This window comes from Microtus ochrogaster, chromosome 1 (assembly GCF_000317375.1).
Source record: "Microtus ochrogaster isolate Prairie Vole_2 chromosome 1, MicOch1.0, whole genome shotgun sequence".
In the NCBI taxonomy this organism is placed as follows: domain Eukaryota; kingdom Metazoa; phylum Chordata; class Mammalia; order Rodentia; family Cricetidae; genus Microtus; species Microtus ochrogaster.
The window spans coordinates 26456992-26475098 of NC_022009.1; the positions used below are offsets into that span (position 1 = coordinate 26456992).

General features: G+C 38.5%; 1 protein-coding gene across 23 annotated transcripts in view; it reads left to right on the forward strand.

Moving 5' to 3' along the window:
- The window catches only part of Nrxn3 (neurexin 3), a 1572781-nt gene that overhangs the window by 786570 nt on the left and 768104 nt on the right, over positions 1 to 18107 (forward strand). For all 23 annotated transcript variants that reach the window (XM_026780462.1, XM_026780453.1, XM_013355697.2 and 20 more), the window contains one exon: positions 7694 to 7813. In XM_026780462.1, coding sequence (XP_026636263.1) covers positions 7694 to 7813 — 120 coding nt within the window. The remainder of the gene's footprint in view (positions 1 to 7693; positions 7814 to 18107) is intronic.

An 18107-nucleotide genomic window follows, 5' to 3' on the forward strand; every position in this document is an offset into this window, starting at 1 on the left:
CACACACACACACACACACACACACACATATTTTTACTTTCCCTCTTTTGCCCTGACACATCAATAAGTCAGTGCTGAAGGGAAAAAATTAAATCTGAGAATGAGGGCTTTGTTTGACCTTTTAAAAATCACATTGATTCTTGAGGTCTTTGCTCTCTTAGACATTTTTAAAAAATGGAAAGATGCCATTATTTGGCATCTGTGGTCCAGGCACCCTCAGACTAGAGTGACTGACCAAAAAGGACTATCATACCAGCTATTTTGTCTCCCTGATGACACCTTCTCTAACTGGAACAGGGTGAACTCCTGTCTCGTTATTGCCACGGATGTCACTCCTGTCTTACCATGTAAATTTAGACTTTGGTTCATGACCCATTGATGACTGTGTTCTGCAGCCTGTTCCATAACAGAGATTCTCAGCAGTTCTGCAAGCCAAGTGAGAAGACAGAGTGTGCTGTACCTCGTAGCGGACAATGTTGGGAACATCATACCACTAAAGTCAATACATGAAGCAAATCAATTTATCTTGGATGTTGCTGGTTAAACACAGACCACAGATCAAAGGCTGCTGGGGAAAAGAGCTGCATGGGAGCATCTTAGTAATGTCAAACACTTCTCATGTCCATGTCACAGCACTGTATACTCTGTGTATCGTGGAGGGGATAGACTGACTAGAGAGCATTGAGATATGACTGAAATGGGCACTAATGTCTTGCCACTCATCATCCTGATTGTATGAGCTTCTCAACAGCCAGTTGAAAAGCCATGAACAAAGGACATATTTGGTAAGAGAGACTTTGGAACCTTGACGAACATTGACATGGCCCCAGTTCTACTTTCAACGTAGAAGTTGGTGCTGTCTCAGTGGTATTAATCAACTTTAAGTTGGAACTTTCAGACATATGTTTGGTGAAGTTCTGCTTAGGCATTGGGAACGGGACAGCACACTCTTTTACCAGGATCTTGTCCTTTATTATTTCAAGGGTCTGAAAATATAAAAGACACTCTGTTAACTTCATTTTCTAGAGCATGAAGCAGAGTTGCCCTGTGCTGTAGAAGTAGATTTGAGGAGGGTTGGTCCTCAGATCAGAGTGTGAGACAGTTCTTGGGGGGGGTGAAAAACAATTCCAGACCAAGAAGGATCAGCCTTCAGATTACCATCTAATAAAAGAATTATGGGAACATACAACATTATATTTCCTAGGGAAATAAAAGATAGAGCTAGAAGTTAGACACCAAAGTAATGATGAGCTATGCAGTTCATAGTCATTGTAATATTTTCATTCTGATTTAGTCAAGGTTAGTGCGTGTTAAAGGATAGGCAGTGGAAAAAAACTCCTGTACCCTAACAACTTAACCTATATGGTACATGTCTTTCATTTCTTTTCTTTCCTATAGTTATAATTTATATAGAAGATATAATGGCCAAAACATATATGTCCATTGACTATATGGCCAGTCCATAGAATATACTCATAAGATATTCATAAGATATTATAGTTACTAATATCACTTAGAATTTTTTTCTATATTTAACACAATTTTTATTTGAAACAATTATTAATGCCTGGGCATGGTGACAAGAGAATCTTATTTCAATATTTGGTGAATTTGATTGTACCTAGGAAAAACATGATCTGCCATATACTACTATTTATTTTAATGCTAGGCTTTAAGGGAAGGTTTTCTCATATAAGCTGCTATTGACAAATGTTAGGAGAAAATTATTTTTCAGGAAAACTCACTTTAAACACTAATGAAATGAGTCCTTCCCTCTCCATCTCTACCTTATCTACTTTATCCTTCCCCATCTCCCTCCTTCCTTCCTGTCTCCCATCTTTCTCTCCCTTCTTTTCCCCTTTTTCTTTCCCACTCTTTTCCCTCTAACCTTTCTTTTCCTCCTTCTTTTCCTCCTTCTTTTCCTCCTTCCTTCCCTTCCTCTTCCATCTTCCTTTCCTCCTTCCCCTCTCATCCCTTCTCCTTTCTCTCCTAAACACCCTCTCTTTTACCTCTCTCCTTTCTCCTTTTACTTTTCACCTTCCTACCTTACCTCCTTTGGATCCTTTATTCTTTCAGTCACTCATGAATGATTCATGAGGGTTTTTTTCTTTCCAGACTGGCCTCACACTAGCAGAGATCTGCCTGTCTCTGCCTCGCGAGTGCTGGGATTAAAGACATGCACCACAACAGCCCGGCAATTCATGAGTTCTTATGCTATAGCAGTGGTTCTCAACCTGTGGGTCAGGACCCGTCTAACAAACAAACAAAAATACTTGCATTATGATGCATAACATTATGAAAATTACAGCAATGATGTAGCAGCTATAGTAATTTTATAGCTAGAGGTCAGCACAACATGGGGAACTATATGGCAGGTACATTGACTAGTTAAACAGGACAGACAGCTGAGATGTAAACCTACAACTTTATGTAGTTGAATTTTGACATAAGTAGCACGAACATACTACAAAAGAGAATTATCTTTTCAGTAGCATTGATCATTTTTGATACCCACAGAATAAACTTATCGCATCTTTCACTATATATAAAAATCAACCCAAAGTGTTGTAAACACTTAATAAGCCTCAGATCCAAACTACAGAACTACTAGAAGAAAACAAAAGGAAATGCTGTGTAAAATTTGTCTGGCTTCGTGCATGATGCTAAAAATACTAAGAACAAAAGAAAAACAAAACAAAGAAATGGTATTGCATGAAACTAAAAACTTTCACACAGTAATGGAACAATTAATAGAGTATGGATGCAATCTATGGATTATGAGGTAACATTTGTAAACTGAATATTTGTTGATAGGTAAATATCTCAAACGTGTAAGGAACCCAATCAATTAAGTAATTGGCAAGCAAATGATCCAATAAACAATGGACAAAAGACTTAAATACCAATGTGTATCAAGTATAAGAAAGTGTTCACTTCAGATCATTGAGGGAACAGAAATTAAACCACAATGAGTTAATAACTCACGGAATAATAACTGCTAAAATGACTATGATAAGCTGCAGGAGAGCAGAGAAGAGGGAGCTCTTATGTGTTGTTGGTGGGAATGTAAGTGAGTACAATAATTACTGACAACAGTATAGAAGTTCTTCAGAAAACTGAAAATAGAATTAGCATATGATATAAGAATGCTACTGCTGGGCACATACCCAAAGGAATTCCAAGTCAATATGTTAAAGAAATGTCTCTATTCTGGTATTCACTGAAACATTGTCTATAATAGCTAAAAAGTAGAATTGACCTAGGTGTGGTCGTCAGTTAAATGGATAAAGAGGTATGCCTCATATTACAATATTTGGCTTTTAGAAGGTGAGATACTGTACTAGCATCTAGGGACATAAACTGCCTGAGTTCAAGCCCTGGAGCCCATGTTAAAAGGTTGGAGGAGGCAGCTGGAAGAATAGGGTGGGGAGTGAATATGGCTAAAATACAGTGTATGAAAACTTCAAAGAAGTAATAAAAACTGCTTCAAAACAAAACAACATAGATAGTAGTAAGCACCTGTTATCTGTCACTGGAGTTCAGCAAGCCTACTCTGAATGATGAGTTCCAGGCCAGTGACAAACAAAATGGAAGACACCCAAAGAAGGTGCCTGAGCCTGATCCCAGACCTCCATATATTCACGCACGCATGCGTACAGGTACTCCCACACGGGCATGCACCCGTGTGCACACACGGGGAACAAAAGAGAGACTGAATTCCCGGCAATGGTGATGCAAGTGCTTATGCAAAGTAAACCGAGTGATGCAGAGAGAGACATGTATACCATCTCATCTGTATGGAATTTAAATAATTGAACTTTCGTGCGTAGAGCAGAATGATAGGCCAGAAACCGGGAGAAGAGGTGGATGCAGAGGATAGAGAAATTGATCTAAGGGTACAAAGTTTCAGTGAGCCAAGAGAACTAAACCTGGGTGGTCTATTGCACAGATTGCCTAGTGCACTAAATGACAATGCAATGCATTCTACGAAAGTTGCAAACGGAGCAACGTTTAAGTCTTTTTCTAACTATACAGGAAGTGATTCACATGTGAGGTAATAAACCTACTAGGTATCCTCAATTAATTGATCATTCTGAGTTGTAAATATATAACAAAGTAACACACTGTGAATCATAAGCCTGCAAGTCCTATCTATCCATTAACAGAAAAAGAATCAACACACAGAATTAATTATAGATCATGTAGTTGTCAAACAAACAAGAAGACTTGATGGAGAGCATGATGCTGGTGGGGGCGTCCTCAGTCAGGGTGCTTTGAACGTGCTGTCTTTGAGTTGAAACTTGAATAAAGACAAGCCAGCATTTTGGAAAGCTGCATGAGGTGTTGCTCACTCTGTGGCTCCAACAGGGGTGAAGGAACTTGAGGGCATAGATGGGCTTCAAGTCTGGAGCAGAGGACCTGAAATGTGAGCAAGGTGTCAGAAGCACCTAAAGGGCCTGTTACAACTCAGATTCCTTATCGAACTCCCAGGTGGGAGGGCTACATGGGGCTTGGAATTGTGCTTGGCTCACAGCCTTTGAATGATGCCCCTGTTATGGGCATGGTAACAACACTCTGAGCAACACAATGTCAGAGAGAAGGGAACGATGCTGGTGCACAGTGAGCTGGGGACAGTTGGTAGGAAATGATACAGGCATGGGAGGCAGGAGACTTCTGGTCACAACCTTGGAAAGATGTCCACGTTTGGTTTCAGACTGATGTGCAGTCATTAAGCATTCAGCTGGAAGATGATAATGCAGTCAGTTGTTGAGTGCTGTCTGCATGTGTTTACCCTTATGGTATGAGACACAGCTTAAAAGACTTTGGAAATGACCTGTACTTCCTTTTCTGTTTGATTCCTGGCCAACCTTTAGCGGATGTTAAAGATTTACATCTGCTCTCTTTGTAGACAAATGACTCAACTTCTCACTCATGGTTTAAAAGTATGAGACAAAGGAAAATTAAAGGTCAAACAGTTCATATCTGCTTGTCATATATTGAAACAACTTCCTCTAAGTGCATATAGTCAGAGTGCCAAAAGGACTCACCCAAAGCATAATACATGACTTCTAAAAGGCATGCAACAATCAATCTTTTGATAGCAAATAGATAAAACAAAAACATGAAAAATTAAAGGAAGATGTTATACTGCACAATAGAATGCTAAATTGGACATTATCACATGCAAAAATTAATGATGCAGATAAGTGCTGTGACCACTAAGAATAACAAGAATCCTGCTTGGGGGGCTGGAGAGATGGCTCAGTGGTTAAGAGCATTGCCTGCTCTTCCAAAGGTCCTGAGTTCAATTCCCAGCAACCACATGGTGGCTCACAACCATCTGTAATGAGATCTGGCGCCCTCTTCTGGCCTTCAGGCATACATACAGACAGAATATTGAATACATAATAAATAAATAAATGAATATTTTTTTAAAAAGAATCCTGCTTGGAGTTAACAGAGAATGTTTCATCTCGAGGAGGCATGCATGCTGGCCCTTAAAAATGTTTAAAATATGGCAGTTAGAAAGGAGTAGAATGGCTTTTCTGTAGATTCAGTAACCATGCAAAGAATTACTGTGTTTGCTCGAAGTTTTCGCCTTTCAAGGGAAAGTCTTCCATGTGTTTCTGATTCTTGAGCACAGTTGAATTACTAGTCCATTGTCTGGTGAGAGCTGTTTGGCTAGGGAGCCCTGTGGACTTCCCAGAAGCTTTTATCCTTTGAAAGAAGCTGTCCTGATTTACCATTGTTAATGAAACTCGCAGGCACAATGTTCAAGTGTAAGACCCACTGAGAACATGACCGTGTTCCCCCTTTCATCTCTGCATGGCAGAACCACATGGCAAAGAGGAGCTGCAGAAACCCAGCAGAGGGGTTGGTCCCCCGATGTTAGTAATTGCCTTGAACTTTCTTATGTCATCTCCTAATAGCTTTGTCTCAAGAGTGATGGCCTCTACTGCTTCCACCCTTCATGAATAAATACAAAATTTCTTGCCACCTAGAAGGTGGACCGTCTCTATTCCTTTATCTCTGTTGAGCACACATCTTTAAAATCCTGCAGACTTCCATTTAGCATTCTGTGCCTCTGTGAAGTTTAGCTTGGGAAATTCAGTCGGAGGTAATCATTGCAATAGACCCGTCTTCTTCACTCTGATGGGTGCTTTTGTGCCTTTGTTCCTGATGGTGGCATTTGTTGAGCCAAAGGTCCCGTACCCTTTGCGGTGGATCATGGGGAATCTGGAGTTAGCCTGCATATTGCACTGTTTCTCCTTAGCTCACCTATTTCTATTGATATTTACCCCAAGGTTAAAGTATAAGTTAGGACTAAAAAGAGAATGGTTGAAGACTGATGCCAGGCTAACTCCCCAAAAATCATTTTAATAGTTGTCTGTATGAATGAAATTGTAGAACTTGTTTTATTTTTCTATTCCTATCAGGAAAATGTAAAAACTCATAGAACGCCTTGGGAGTAGATATTCTCTTAGAAATTATGTACCTGTACCATTATATTTACATATAATTAGGTAAAGACACATAAAAATAGAAATAATAAGAGATAAATGATCCCAGTGTTTAATACTTTCTCTTTACAACAAAATAATTCTCTCATATGTTCTGCTGTAGAAATGCCCCAGGAGAGGACATACCCTAGCCTGTATGTTGAATCTTAAGTACTAGTATGGTGTAGTGCAGTGGTTCTCAAACTGAAACCTGCACTGAAATTTCTGAAGGTTGGGAAGATAGATGTCTGTCTCCCTCGAACTTTCCAGTTCAGCAGGTTCAGGGTAGACCCCAAGAATTTGCATTTTTCCCAAATCCCAGGTGACTCCGGGAAGTTCTGATAAAGTCAGGAAGCACTCTCCATGTTAATCTTTCTAAAGAAGCATTAATATTCTTTTCCTCTCTCTCTCTCTCTCTCTCTCTCTCTCTCTGATTTCAAGACAAGATTTCTCTGTGTAACAGGCCTAGGTGTCATGGAACTAGCTCTTGTAGACCAAGCTGGCCTCAAACTCACAGAGATCCTTCTGCCTCTGCCTCTCATGTGCACCACCACCGCCCTGCGGCATTAACATTCTTGAGGAAATATGGGACCTTAGGTAAATTGGTTTAGTACTTTAAATCTATGGAATGGAGTTTGTCATAATTAGCTATTTGAGATGTCGGGGGACTTAATAACATGATTTATGTGAATTACTTAGCACCTATAGAATACAGCACATTTGAGTTCATTTTCCTTACTCCTCCTTTCTACTTATCACCATTCTAGCATCACAAAATAGACTTAAGGTCTTCTGATTTCAGAATAAAAAATGTGTTTTATTTCAATAGAATTATGAGAATACATTTTTTATACTTTAGCATTGTTCAATAACAAATCCCTGCCCCAAATGATATATCTTTCTAGTTGAATGATAGAACATTAAACTTTCATGCAAAGTCTACCTTAAGGAGAACATGTGTTCAGCCCTCTCCCTTCTCTGTGTAATTGTTGATAGTTTGTGGCCAGTATGTATTTTTGTCATACTTTGTATATACTGAATTCTGTTGCATGTACTTGGGTTGATATTTTTGATGGTTGTGTTTTTGAATGTTTGGGGCATGATGGTGGTAGATTTAGGTGATGCTTTAGCTGAGTGATTTTTAATGTTTCTTCTATTTCTCCCGACCTACACCCATTTTTGTACACTACCAGGACCCAGTACAACATGTCAGGAGGATTCATGTGCCAACCAAGGAGTTTGCATGCAGCAATGGGAAGGCTTCACCTGTGACTGCTCAATGACATCATATTCGGGAAACCAGTGCAATGACCGTGAGTTCACACTTTTCCTACTGGCTCAGAGAAATCTTAATGGGCACTATAGACAAAGATTGCATGTATAACTGTCCTTTCTATAAATGCTCCTAATTTGTAAGTATGGAACACACACACACACACACACACACACACACACACACACACACACAGTGTATTTAGTTCATGTTGGGCTAGATCCTATGATTACTATTTCATCCATCAGTGGTGTAACCGGTACATTAATTGACTTAGTTCTAAGAATGGACAGGTTACATGGAGGTGACCCAGTGCTTCTGCTGAATATGTTTTAGTGTCATGGGCATCTTAACTTGTGGCTTCACCTCCTTCTCATGGTACTTCCCTAGCCATGACCATTTTCAAGATAATCAAATTCTTGAGACTTGTTGAAAGGACTTGCCTTAGATGACCCTTTTGAGTATCTGATTTTTCTGAGCACAGTCTTCATGGTAGACTTGAACAACATGATCTAAATTCACTGAAATGTTTGGTTTTATGAAACAAGTACAGGAGATTAATAGTTTGAAGAGTGAAACTATATTGAAGAGTACACACAAAGGAGCCCATTATAATAACTATATATACACATATAAAATCCATTGTGGCTGCTTAGTGTTTCTTGATTCCTTATTTATCAACTTTTACCATAGGCGTTGGTATCTCTTGAAGTTTCCACTTCCAGTTTCTCAGAAACTTGTGATCCACAGGTATTCTGGAGTCTTTGGTTTGTTAAAGGGGAACAAATGAGAAGCTGGCAATCTAGAGGAAAACATTATGTTCTAGAATGGCTGCAGAAGGGCTTGGCATCAATCACTTTGCTGAGTCCTCCAGTGTTACTGAGAATCCGGTTTCCATATTTATGATTTGGAAGAGCCATTCTACTCTGAAACAGGCAGTTATGGGCCATTCCAAGGTACCCGGGAGAATTGTGCTATCGTATTTTTCTTTTCCTTCCAATTTGTCCGTGGAAGGCTCAGTAGGACCCATTTGTTTTCTCTCACTGGTGGCATAATGCCTCTTTATCCTCACAAGCTTATTCCCATTGCACATACATCCAACAGCAAGTAGGACAAAATGTCAAGGAAGAGACTTTGCACACAGAAAAAGCAAAAAGGTAAGTTCCTCTGATGATCGTTGGTGTGCACAACCTTCAGAAGGTACGTATGGATTTTTCTGCCAATGCTTTATTGTTCTTTTTTCACACGGGCCAAGTGTTTTCTGGTCAAGAGTAACCAAGACTCTTTCTAGGTTTCTATGATTTGCTTCTGCTTTATCCCAGAGGAGACTGTTTCTCACACTTGGAGAAATTGTTGGTATCTAATGAAGTACTTGGACCAGAATTGGTAGAAAGCCATCTCTTTTTATGACACTAGCTTCAAAGCATGAATACTTGGAGAAATGCACTTTAGATGTTAGTGTATCAACAAATCTCTTGGAGTTTTATTCATAGAAGACTTATGAAAGCAAATCACTTACAGATTCTATTTGACTCATCTTCTTGGGGAGAATGTACAAAGGCTTCTGTTATTTGGTGTGATACGTACATGAGGTATATAGCATCTGAATTGCTAGATGAGATAAGTACATAGAAGCCAAGTGCATTGGATATGACTGTGAGGTTTGTCTATAAGCTTTTTAATAAAACTCAAATAAATATATTAAGATATAAAGTTGAATGAAAGTATTACAATAGGTGCTCCTTCAGGAAAAGATTGTTGTTGTAATTATCTGTAGGACTTTCTCTTTTGGAGTTGACATTAGAGTCAGTTTACTCTACCTAGAACCAGGCTCACTGCTTTATTTTGTAAACCACTGTTTTTTATATTGAATATGGCTCTTCTAGTTGTAATTTTTTGTTTCGTCACATAAATACATTCAGAATGAAGCTTACTGTCTGCTATCCTATACCCTTCCTTATGCTAATGAATTCAAGAAACCCAGTCTGTGTAAGGAGGAGAATGTCATCTTTTGGTGTCACTAAAAGAGTTCAACAAGCTCATAGATAGCTTAAACCAAGCTAAGCCATGACTTTGTTGGGAAGGATTAAAAGAAAAAGAAAGGATCAAATAAGAAAAGAAGAGAGGGAAAGATAAAGAGCATACTGGAGAGATGGAATTGAATTGTATGTGGAGGAACATAGGGTCTCTTAATAATTAATTGTTTGGGTGATCTGCATGATACAAGCAGCCTGTCCTTGACCAAAATAATACACATGTGCATGGCATTGCAAATGAAATGCCATCAATAAAATCAGACATTTGCTTGACTTTGATTTTGGGAGTACTCTGTAGAATAGCCTGTCTGTCTATCTATCCATCTATCTGTCTACCTATCTATCTTCTATCTGTCATTTATCTATCATTATCATCTATCTGTCTATCTTCTATCTTTCTATCTTCTATCATCTATCATTATCTATTTATCTATCTGTCTATCTATCTATCATCTATCTATCTATCTATCATTATCTATTCATCTCTATCATCTATCTATCATCTATCTATCTATCTATCTATCTATCTATCTGGTATCTATCTATCATTATTATCTATCTATATCTTTATCTATCATTATCTATTATCCATCTCATCTATCTATCTATCTATCTATCTATCTATCTATCTATCTATCTATCGTCTATTTACCTATCCTTAATTAGTGAAAACATGCTGATTTATTACTGCACATCCAAAAAAAGCAACTTGATCAACAGGAAAATGGCTTGGTTTTTTATTTTTCATAATAGGTATTTAGTTGATAATATCCGAGTGACTTTTAAAGCACTAAAGAAGAGTATATGTGTTAGGATTGAGGGGGGTCATTAATTCTAACATTGTTTCTAACACTAATGAGCACTGCATATTTATCAAAACTATTTTTGCTATACAATTCTGAGGTGTTGTCGCATAGATATTGCTTCCGGGGGTACAATGTACATTTAAAACTTTAATCCATGGTATGATGCAACAACCCTCGGTGGTTTTCATTTTGTTCCACTATCCTTTGCGTTTGCATAGTGAGTTAATAAATGTGGTGGTGTAAATATCATCTCACTAAGACACAATAATCATTAAAGTGTGACACTTTTTCCCGAGCTGATTACTGTGTGTAAGGATGACGCCCTTGTGTGGGATAGAAAAGAAATCATCTGATTAGAAACTCCAGTATAATTGCTTTACTAACAGCTACTCACAGTTTAAGATACGGTCTTCCATTGCTTTCTGTAAAGGTAAAACCAGGAGGAGTTCCTTCTCTTAAGTCAGCTTTGGGGGATTTTTGATACTATCAGAAACAACTTTGAGTTAATGAGGGATTCATAGAAAGACATAGATGTTTGCTAAGTAACAGTCATTGAGGACAGTCTTTAGCTCTCCTGAACATGTCAAACCCATCATCCCTGCTCAGTCAGTACCATCTGAGGTCCAGCTGATAACACTTGTGTTTTGTTGAAGAACAACAAAAGAAATGAAACTTAGTAACATACTAGGAAACTTAGTAAACTTTTTAATATAACATTTCCATTAATCTTTTTGAGAATTTAATACAAGTGTACAATGTATTTTGGTCATATTCACTTACAACTGCTTCCTGTAAGTCCCCCCCCCCCAGGTTCATTCCTAAGCCCTCCTAGCTTTGCACCTTCTTTTAACTTATAGTTCACTTTGTCCAGTTTGTGCTTTCTATGTACTTACTCATAGGTTGGATGTAGATCCATCCATTAGAGTATGACTAACATTCCGTGGGGATCAGCTTAAAGAAAACAGATTTCCACCCACTAGAAGCCCGCAGCTATCAGTAGCTTCCCTACTAATGTTCTCCTTTCCCCTCCATTCTAAAATACAGTTCTTACAGAGACTTCTTTTTTGGGGGTGGTTTTGCATTTTCTATGGAATTGCAGGTCAAGACCAGGAGCCTGGGAAATTCTAGCATACTTCCATCATTATACTGTCAGGAGAATCGAGAGTCCTTTACCACATTGTATGACAATGCTACTACCATTAGAAGCTTACTGTGGATTCTCTCTCTCTTCCCCATTGCACAAAGTCTGTATCTTTTCCACATAGCTACATATGTTGTCATTTCTAGGAACTTTGTGAGAACATAAGTTTCAAGCCTCTCACATCTCTCCTTTTCTATGTTCTTAACCACTTACCATGTTTGCAGCAGCCATTTGGAGTTGAGTCAATTCTCAGATCGTGTTGTTACATTAGTGCTCCAGAGATACATGAGAACAACTCAGACATATAAGCAAGCCCTGAACATACCTTGATTGCCTGGGTTAGGAATGAAGCATTTATATTGGCTTTGTGGGATAAGAAGAAGGGAATTAATGTGGGGCCCCAGGTACCATCAGCAGATAGTTCTCCCATGCTATACTGCTAACTGTACATTGCAGCTACTTGGTGGAGAAATTGCTGGGTTCACACTGGCATGTGATAATAGATGTTCTTTGTGTTCAGCAGATCAATAGTGAGCTGCTGTGGATCGTACAGATAGCGGAGTGCGCGGCACCCTTTCAGGCAGTTTTCTGCAGGAGTGGCGGTTAAGCTGTGCTGCTGGCTATTGATTGGCCTTTTGCTTTTTATTTATTGTGTTGATCTATTTATCTGTTAATGTAGGTTGATGTATTGATTAAGACTGTTAAAAAAAAGCACTTCCCACTTAGTTTGGAAAAAAAACAGCAATAACTACATTATATAGTACGCAAACAAGTGGGTAGAAGTACGTATATTAATTTCGCCTCTAGGTTTTTTATGCATACATGAGCATCACACTTTTATGGTACATTTGTGTGTTTGGCTAGGTGTTCCCACACCTCCGTAGTCTGTTTCTGTCCATCCAACCTTATTTAAGCTTACTCATAAGGCAATTTCTTGTTGTTCAGAATTTTCTTCATCTTTTATTAACTAGCCAGATATTTCCTATTCATAGGCATGGTCATGAATAAGACATGACAGTCTCATGGGGGAAGACACATGTCAAAGGATTTCAGTAGAAAAGAAATGAGCACTTTGTGGTCAGGAGCCATCGAGTAAAGTGTATGGGGTTCACATTCCACGAAGCAGTGCACCTGCTCCTAGGGATATTTTCAATGAAGAATGAAACTAAACATCGTGTAAGTGTCTGGTAGGCAAATGTGGTACAGAAGAAGAGAGTTTTCAAAGAAAAAGGTATTCCAGCTAGCAAGTGAGAGCAAAGGCCTCTCAAAATTTAGAGTGGACACTTCGTGGTTTTTCTTCCAAGCATTATATTGTAAGTCACACATCTTTAAATTGCATTCTTTGCTCTATTTGATTACCATTACCTGTTTTTTAAAATCTGAGTGGTATTATAGTATTTCCTAATCACTCTTATTAGAATCCAATATATATATATTTACATTTATATATATATATATACATTTTCCCTTTTTAACAACTGCTGTCTTGGATGTGTAGGACTCAAATTTTGACAGATGTCACTGAAGCATTAATGAATACTGATCTTGGAAATGTACTTGTAATAAGTTAACATTTGAAGAATTCAATTTGCATATTTAACGTATTCTAAAAGGTACACAATCATGAACTAATTTCCTTTAGAATAAAACTGACTTAAATGCCAGTCCTGTCTCTGACACTGTGAAATTCAATTGTGCATTTTAGCTTCTTGAAACATTGGTTTAAATAGGAAGGTGATAATAATTAGAAGCATGGTGGTAGTTTTATTATTATGCTAATAAGGTATTTGACATTCTTATCATATCCTTAATCTATCAAACATACTAGGACATTAATGAAGATATTTTCAATCTTTTAAGTCTCCCAAATCCTGAAGAAATAGGACATTATGTCTTGATCTTGACAGTGAGAAAACTGAAGTAAGTCACAGTACGAAGCTGAATGGATACTTAAATCTGGGTCTCTTGGATAGAATAGATCTTATTCTTGCTAGCTTTTAGTTTATGCAGCCATTATTAGAAATAACAAAAGCTGAAAATGTGCATTAGTTATTAGGCAACGGTTCTTGACTTCAGGTGAACATGGTCTCTGTAGTAGGAGAGGCGGCTTGTTTGTTCCCGGCTGCTCAGACCTGAAATAATCACACAGAAACTGTATTAATTAAATCACTGCTCGGTCTATTAGCTCTAGCTTCTTATTACATAACTCTTACATTTTATTTTAACCAATCTCTATTAATCTGTGCATCACCACGAGGTCGTGGTCTACAAGCAAATTTCAGCACGTCTGTCTCCAGCGGCAGGTCCATGGCTTCTCCCTGACTTTGCCTCCTTTCTCTCAGCATTCAGTTTAGTTTCCCTGCCTAGCACTATTCTACCCTATCATGGGCTCAAGACAGTTTCTTTATTAACCAATGATATTTACAGCATACAGAGGGGAATCCCACATCAGGTCTCCATGGTCAACATATTTGACATGAAGGCCTGGTTCTCGGTTGTTAGTTTTATTGTCTTCTGGAATTCTGAATCCCTTGAGAGTTTCTGCTTTAAAATTCAGGTGAGGCATTTGAATTAGACTTTCTTAAGTTATTATGACACAAGAAGAGTTCACTGTATCTCCAGCTACTTAGATTCACATTCTCTAGATTAGATGTTATCTGTGTGTGTGTGTGTGTGTGTGTGTGTGTGTTTGAATGTGTTTATAGGAAAAGTACATGTGCATATATCTGTGCATCCTTGTAGAACCCAGGGAGTGGTTGCCCTGTGTATTGTTTTGACACAGGGTCTGTTCCTGAACCTGGAACTCACTATTTCAGCTAGATTGGCCAGCCAGCAAATTCAATGGATGGATCCTCTGCCTCTTTTTCCCCAGGGTTAGGAATGTAGAATATGCCACGTTTCCTGGTCCTCGTGTTTTTATGGCCAACACTGAGCCCTCTCCATATCTTCATCTGGCCTAAGTCATGTAGCACAGTGGATGAGACCCTGGTGTGCATTGGGAAGGTCTACTCCATTGATATCTTGAGTCTCGGTGTCTGTGGTACCTTGGGAAAATTAATTTCTGTATACTTCTAAGAAGCAGATGTTTGTAGATCATACCTTATAAGACTGTCATAAATTGAGTCATATTTGAAGTGTAAGGCATGGCACATGTCATAGCACCTGGAGAACCTGTTCTTCAAATTCATTTTCAAAAAGTTAAAAATATATCTCTTGCAAATGTAATTATCATAAAGTTAAATACAATGCTCATGAAAATAGAATGAATGTGTGTCAAATTTATTTATTTTCTGAACAAGGGAAACAAAATGCTAAATGTGTTAGCAGCAGTATTTCAAGGGAATATTTGAAGAACTAGACATAGGCATTCAAAATCATGAGACTACAAACTTAGGATAGTTATAATAATGATGAAAGTCCAGAGACTTCAAAATCTCCTCCCTTTGGTGTTATGTCTATCACATATATGTATGTATGTACATATATGTGTGTGTGTGTGTGTGTGTGTGTATACTGAAGAGAAATCAGCAGTAATCGCAGAGGCTGATCCCTAAATAATGAACAGTATACATCGGTGTTAGATTCTGCTACATCTCTCCATGGATGTACAGATTGTTTGTGTGGTCTGATAGGCAGTATCCTAAATGACATTTAAAGGCACATAATTATTCCTTCAATCGTTTTCACAATTTTTCACTTTTAACCATTTCACCATGTGCCAACCACGGTGCTCAGCTCAGTTCATCGTCTCCCTGACCCCCACTCTAATCTGCAACAGTCCCAGAAAACAGATGCAACTGTGATCCAGTTAGTTAAAAGACAGAGCAAGATGTATGGAGACAAATGATTTACTCCAAGTGAAGAATCTGTTAGATGGAAAGACAAAGATATTCCCATTTCTAGTCACCTCTAAGTATGGGATCTTACCTGAGAATGTCTTCAGGACTTGTCAACGGAAGCCTGCTAATGAAGGCACATTGGAATACACAGGGCTTAGGCTCACATTGGCTGCACTAATTAACTTTTCGTTAACATCAATTCCACTGTAATTTCTAGTGGCTACCTTGTTATTTGGGGGAAGGTCTATTTACTTCTTTCTTTTCTTTTCTTTCTTGGTTTTAAATAAGGACATCATGAGGACTGATTTTGCCAGTAACAAGACCAGAATTTTCAAATTGATTACATTTCTGCATGTTAAGGAGCAATAGACAGTCAGGAGCTAACAATGGAAGAGACAGAAAATCTTAGGGGAACCACAAGGAATCTCAAAGATAAGATCTGGAAGGCAAGGCAGATCCAAGAGAGGTACGCTTGAGAGGACAGCAGCAAAGGTAACACCCAAAGTCCTTGAGTCTGCCTTTTATTCTGGTTCCTACAGACCTCAAGATCTTAAGGTTAAGGGAATTCTGAGAAAGGCAGGTCAAACCAAGGTTGATCAAGAACAAAAGAGCAGATATTGTCAGGAACAGTTCCAGGGCTAGGGACTTTTAATTCTATTTTGTTGTCCATGACAATCACTTTTGCTTATAGATGGCCTGGCACAAGGGCACTTGGAGTGTCCTCCATGTGAAACGGGCGCTGATATTAACACACGTGCGGCATCTGATTCAGCAGGAGTGGGGCTTGCTTATACTTCTGTGTTGTGTAACTCTGCATGAAAGGAATGGAGACTCGGGTAAAACGCTGGCTTTTACAGAGTGCAACTAACAATTGGATCTACGACTTAAGGAGAAATACTCTTCCTGATTCAGGGTCTTATTCATCAGGGGTTATTATGAATTTTTGGAATTTGTGGCCTTACTAATTTCATTTCTGTCATCTCTTCATCTCCAGAATGATGTATTTATATACATTTATTGCTTATATTTAACTATAGCCCATTCGTTTCTGCTGTACTTGGCTAGTTACTTATTGACAGATGGCAATAATCTGCTGAAAGCCTGTTAGTTCACAGAAGATAATTCTTATATTGCCTTGTTAGTATCATATAGATATGGTTTTAATGCATTTTCAGTAGAGACTCATAATTTCCTACATTTAAATTCAGATCTAAAGATAAAAATGTAAACTTCTTTATCTTGTCCTGTAAAATAGAGCTAACAAGTATAATTTCATTTCATTCTTTAAAATTTCTTCTGTATTCTTTTCAGGGGTAAGAAAGAAAAAATTGTAGACAGAGAAATTCATGGATCGTTGATGTATAAAAGCAATACCCACCCCCATAGACACAACACCCTAGTTATTTCATCTTCCCGGAGGCTTCCTTTGTGCCTCTTCCAGTTAGTCCTTTCTACTCCCAAACATTCATTCTTTGAATTGGTATCAACATGTGTTTTTTTTTCACCCATTCTTAAGAAAGTGTAAATTGGAGCATGCAGTCTGTGATCTTTTGTGTGTGTTTTCTCTAGTTCTGTGTGATCTTTCAGGGCCTCTCCTACCTCTTAGCAATTCCTGGTCTAGTCAGCTGGCCTCCATCTTAGGTCCCCATTTCTGCTTTTGTGCCTAGAAATTTTCTCAGGAAAGTAAGCTGGGAGCAACCTTGTGGCTTAGCTTCTTTCTGTTCTTTCTTTTTGGACAAACAACTTTTGTCTGATGTCCAAAGCTCAAAGTATTCTGCCTGTTGTCTTTTTCCTGGTTCCACTGAATGAATTGTAAAGATCCAAGCTATTGTTCCGTTTAGATGCAAGCAGATGTTAACTTTTTCATTCTGCATTCACCTTTGTAAGGTGAGACTGGGACAAAGTAGAAGTGTTGGGGAATGGGGAGAGGAGTCATAATTTGCAATACTTTGTGCTTTAAGACACAAATTCTCAGAATAATTTCAAGCTTTGCATCAGCCTCAGCAGGTGGTGTGCAGTGACCTGAGACCTGATTGGTTCTTTTTGATTATTGGAAAGGACTCCAGATCCAGTTATAGGCAATTATGGGCAGCTAAAGGAAATGCTGTAAGAAGCTCCATCCAGCACTTCTCCACAGAGTTTCTGTTTTGTGGTCCCTAGAGCTTTTTCTTTCCCATCCCTCCAGTCCTCTGATAACACTTGATCAATCTCTGTGGGTGCAAGGATGGATTTGGCTCGAGTAACTAGTCATTCTCATTCTTTGTTTTATTTAAAATTATAGTTTGTTTTTGCCTCTGTCTTTATCCTGTGGGCCTTTGTCACCTGATCCATGTCACCTTGCCAAGTGAAATTACGAAATGTTTTCAAACAAAGAATTCAGAGACATCAGCAAAGTGGGTATGTTTTGGTGCCAGTGTTTCAGCTCTTGAATTCTCTTGGTTTGATCTCCAGTATAAGTCCACACACAGTATCTTCTCCATGTCTACAGCCGAAGAGATCTTGTGTTACCGAT